Genomic DNA, 4,611 nt, shown 5'->3' with positions numbered 1-4,611 from the left:
GACCGTTTTCCCGTACGACAATTGACCAGCACTGATCAGCAGCATTCGCTTCTGAGAATGCCAACAACAGACGACAAGAAATCGCGTCCGATCCCCTCCATCCGCTTGGATAGGTCCCAATCCGCATCACCGCGGGCGTCTCAACTGAAGCCTAAGGTTGCCACTGCCATTCTAAGGGCAAAAAGCGAAGAATCCGTTGATTGTCTATCTTGGTCCTCGCCTAGAGTTACTCGGTCAGATGTCAAAATGGCGCAAAATGCGATAGATGTCGCTCTCAAACGGTTTATTGCCACCACAGACCATGTCAGTCAATTCGAGGCGAATATCCATACGCCGGGCACCCCGGAGACTGAACAATTCTCCCCCTTCTTGTGTCAAGTCCATAGGGACCAAATCCGGGCCCTGTGGAAGAAAAACTATGAGAGCTGCTTCGAACTGCTCTCCGCGTCCGACGACGGCAAGGCCACCTCGACAGTGCTGGAGTCAAAGTACAGCTACTTTTATTCCGTTTTTTTCGACGTGTGTTGCCAACCTTGAGGAAGCAATATCTCAAGCCGCCTCTCAGTCAGCTCGGGCGGCTAGCAGTGTCCACTCGCCCTCACCAGTGGACACAGAGGTTTTCGCGGGCGATTATCTTCGTTGGCCCACCTTCAGAGATCTATTTACGGCGATTTACATTCACAACTCTCGCATCACCCCAGTTGAAAAGTTGTTCCACCTCCTCTCGAACACCAGTGGCGACGCAAATGCCATTGTGTCTAAAGCCCCGCTCACCAATGAAGGGTTCGCCTCACCGACCGCTTCGAAAATCGACGGTTGTTGGTCAACAGCCAGTTAAAGATCCTCTTCAATATACAGGCTGTGCCTCAGGAATCCGGAGTCGCGCTGACGGATCTGCAGACCACCATTCAAAGCTGCCTGGCAGCCTTAGAGATGTCCTCGATTCAAGTCGAGGCTTGGGATTGCATCCTGGTGTATATGGTGTCCTCCAAGCTCCCTGACATAACACTTTCGCTGTGGGAGCATAACAACATACATAACAAAGCCGAAACAGAGCGTCATCGCACCCTGGAGGCCATCGACGACGTCAGGCCTAGCGGTTCGGGGCCTGTTCCGCCAAGATTGGCACCCACGAGCGCCCCAATTCGCAGGCTCAATTCGTACGAGACCCGAGTTTTTCATGCCCCCAAGGGAAGCGATCTCTGTTTCGGCGGGAATCACCCTGCTCGCTTATGTCCACGTTTTCTTGAGATGGATGTGAATGGGCGCTCCGACTACATTAAGAGGAAGCAGCTTTGTCTAAACTGTTTTGCACGAGAGCATCAGCAACGGGATAGCACTAGTGCCCACAGCTGCTCCACCTGCCATAGCCGGCATCACACTCTTTTACACCGCGGTAACCCCTTCGCAACTGCTCCAAGTCCGTCGGCGTCATCGACGCACCAACCCGCGCCCACTTCCAGAGGTTCGGATGGCTCAGAAGAACACGGTGGAGTAAAAGTGTGCTTCGCTTCCGGCTCGGGAGCCGTCCTATTGGGGACCGCCCTCATTAACGTTTGTCATCTCGGGTGCAGCTTCCAAGCGCGAGCCTTAATAGACTCAGGGTCCGAGGCAACCTTCATCACGGAACGGCTGTTCAACCTGATTAAACTCCCGTTTAAGACCATTCTAGCCCAAATCTTCGACCTTAATCAGTCCGTTTCTGCGCAGTCTACTAAATTGTGCCATTTTTCAATTCACTCACCTGCCAGACCCGGGCTACAAGTAGAGACTGCAGCATATGTGATTCCTCAGTTGTCCGGCAATCTGCCCTCGTATCCGATTCCGCGAGACCTTCTACAAGGGCTTCCCGACGTCGCCTTGGCAGATCCCAAGTTCTTCGAGAGCTCCCAAATTAACGTATTGATAGGAGCCAATATTCTTCCGTCTGTTCTCCTTGGCAACTCCAAAACTAACATCTGCGGGTTGCTTCTCGGACAGGAGACTATTTTCGAATGGGTGCTGACAGGCCCCCTGTCTCCTGCCACTCCCGCAGTGTGAGTGCCTTCTCCATACGAGTGGCTTGTGGCCACGACCAGTCACTGGATCAGCTCCTCACAAAATTCTGGGAGGTTGAGGAAGGTCCGACAAGTAACGTCCCGAAAGCCGATGAAGTTTGTCCAAACAACCCTGAGGGATGAGTGTGACAAGTATGTCGTGGTGCTACCCCTGCGCAACCCTGAGCACATGGGTTCCGAACTAGCGTCTTCACCATCGCTCGCCCTGGCCCAGTTCTTACGTAATGAGCAGCGCCTTAAGAAACCCCCCCCCCCAAAAGGCTAGGTATGACGCAGTGATTCAAGAATACCTTGACTTGGGTCACATGACCGAAGTTTCTCTAACGAGCCATTCAGCATCCTACTATCTTCCGCACCATGCGGAGTTCAAGCCCGAAAGTACGACCACCAAGGTGGTCGGCAAGGCATCCAGCCCTTCCGCAAACGGAACCAGTCTGAATGACATCCTTCATGCAGGCCCGGTACTGCAGTCCGACCTGAGCATTCAGATTCTAAAATGGCGGTACTTTAAGGTTGTATTCAACGCTGACATCGAGAAGATGTATCGGCAGATTTGGGTAAACCCTAAATATACCTCTCTCCAACGTATCCTATTTCGCAATTCCGATGGGGAAGTCCGCGACTACGAGCTAAAAACCGTCACCTTTGGAGTCAATTATGCCCCGTTCCTTGCGATTCGTGTCCTGCAACAGCTAGCCGACGACGAAGAGTCGAGGTATCCGCAGGCTAGTCAAATTATCCGACAATTTATGTATGTCGACGACGTTCTAGCGGGGGCAGACTCCAAAACTGAGGCGCAGAAGGCAATTCGCAAGTTGAAGAGGGCTCTGGGTTCGGCAGGGTTCCCACTCAGAAAATTGACTTCCAATTGCAAGGAGGTTCTGAACGACGTTCCGAACGACCATCTCCTCCGGGCCGACTTCCTTGAAATAGACGCCGAAAGCATGGCCAAGACTCTGGAATACGATGGAGAGCGACGACGGACGAGTTCTATTTCATTCCGCCTGAATTGACCACGGGATCGTCATTCAGGAAGCATCAGGTCCTATTCAGGCTGCGAAGTTGTTCGAAGTTGTTGTTCCTCCGAGATTAGCTGCTTAACTCAAAAACGTCCCCTACCAGCAGCCAGTTCCATCTATTCGTGCAAGGTCATCTATTCGTACAAGGTGTGTGTCATCCACAAGAAGAGGGTGCAGACGCAACTTATGGGAGAGTTGCCTAAGGAAAGGACTTCGTTCTCTCGTCCCTTCACCTACACCGGTATGGACTACGCCGGCCCCTTCGACATCAAGAACTACACGGGCCGAGCCTCTCTGATTACAAAGGGCTATGTTCTAGTGTTCGTGTGCTTCGCCACCAAGGCCATCCATTTAGAGCCTACGTCCGACCTTCCGACCGAGGGATTTCTACCCGCTTTCACCCGTTTCGTGTCCCGCAGAGGATGCCCCCGCCAAGTTCAATCGGACAACGGGAAAACCTTTGTAGGAGCGGCTGCCCTATTGCCATCAACAGCTGCTCTGGCATTTCATTCCTCCGGCAGCCCCCCACATAGGAGGCCTGTGGGAGGCAGGCGTCAAGTGCTTTATGACCCTGTTCTATAAGTCCACGGCCACGAGCAATCGAAGCTTGTCTAAATTCGCGCCCGATCGCTCCCTTGCCCGAAGACCCCGCCGACTTGTTGGCACTTACTCCTGGACATTTTCTTATTGGAGGGCCCCTCTTAGCCACGGTGGAACCCGACGACGTTGTCATCGCTGCTGCAGCGACACAGCGTTAATGTCCTTCCGACCGCGCTGATACGGACTGACACCGGAGCGCGCACCTTCGACGCGGCAGCGCTCATCCACCCGTGCACACCGACGAGTTGCATCGACGCGTCGCTGGCGGCTAGCTTCCGTCTACCCACCACTAATGTTGGCGGCGAGCAAATTTGTTCGGCCACTGTGGGATCCAAGACGGAAAGGGATGTCCGTTTCGACGTGGTATTCAGGCACTCCAATCCGGGAGCTAAGCGAGACGGTGCGGGCCCACTTCCGCGACATCACCCTGGCCGACGAGCGGTTCAATCTACCGGCGACCATCTCCGTAGTCCTAGGCGCGGATATGTTCTCGAGAGTGATGCGGCCCGGCTTTCTGAAGATCCAGGATGGACCGCCAGTGGCCCAAAGCACCGTCTTCGGTTGGGTCGTGTCTGAGGCCTGCCATCAGTCATAGCTGCAACGACCCTGTTGCAACCCGAGCGATTGCAAGGGGGGGCAGGATGTTTACGTGAGGGGCCCACTGTGCCGCCTCTGCCTCTGCGCTCGCTCTCCAACTATTGCTGATCTCCCGCTCTCGCTTTAACGAGGCAAAACGACTGGTAGCTCGTTTTTTTCACTTTAAGTGGAGTCTCTTGTAAGCAGCAAATAAAAGCTGACGCCCAGAAACAACCACGACGCCCCAGCCTTTATATTTCGCAACCCTGACGGGTTAACTCTTTCGCCAGCGACGTGGGAAATTCTTGGGCCTCCATTACCGAGTCTTTGCGGGCAGGATCGCCCCCCTAAACATTTGG

At 53.9% G+C, this 4,611-nt stretch overlaps 1 protein-coding gene across 1 annotated transcript; it reads left to right on the top strand.

Moving 5' to 3' along the window:
* The first annotated feature begins 246 nt into the window (after window positions 1-246).
* LOC147644647 (uncharacterized) lies at window positions 247-4,271 on the top strand. The gene is made up of 7 exons (XM_086826055.1): window positions 247-488; window positions 783-2,036; window positions 2,112-2,278; window positions 2,394-3,044; window positions 3,180-3,616; window positions 3,782-4,000; window positions 4,065-4,271. Exons 1-7 carry the CDS (start codon window positions 247-249, stop codon window positions 4,269-4,271), a joined length of 3,177 nt encoding a protein of 1,058 aa, XP_086682181.1.
* The last annotated feature ends 340 nt before the right edge of the window (window positions 4,272-4,611 follow it).

This window comes from Drosophila serrata, unplaced genomic scaffold (genome assembly GCF_035046125.1).
Source record: "Drosophila serrata isolate PLE 108 unplaced genomic scaffold, ASM3504612v1 contig_125, whole genome shotgun sequence".
Taxonomy (NCBI): Eukaryota; Metazoa; Arthropoda; class Insecta; order Diptera; family Drosophilidae; genus Drosophila; species Drosophila serrata.
Note: the sequence above shows the minus strand (reverse complement) of the source record. Positions and strands in the feature narration are given on the sequence as shown.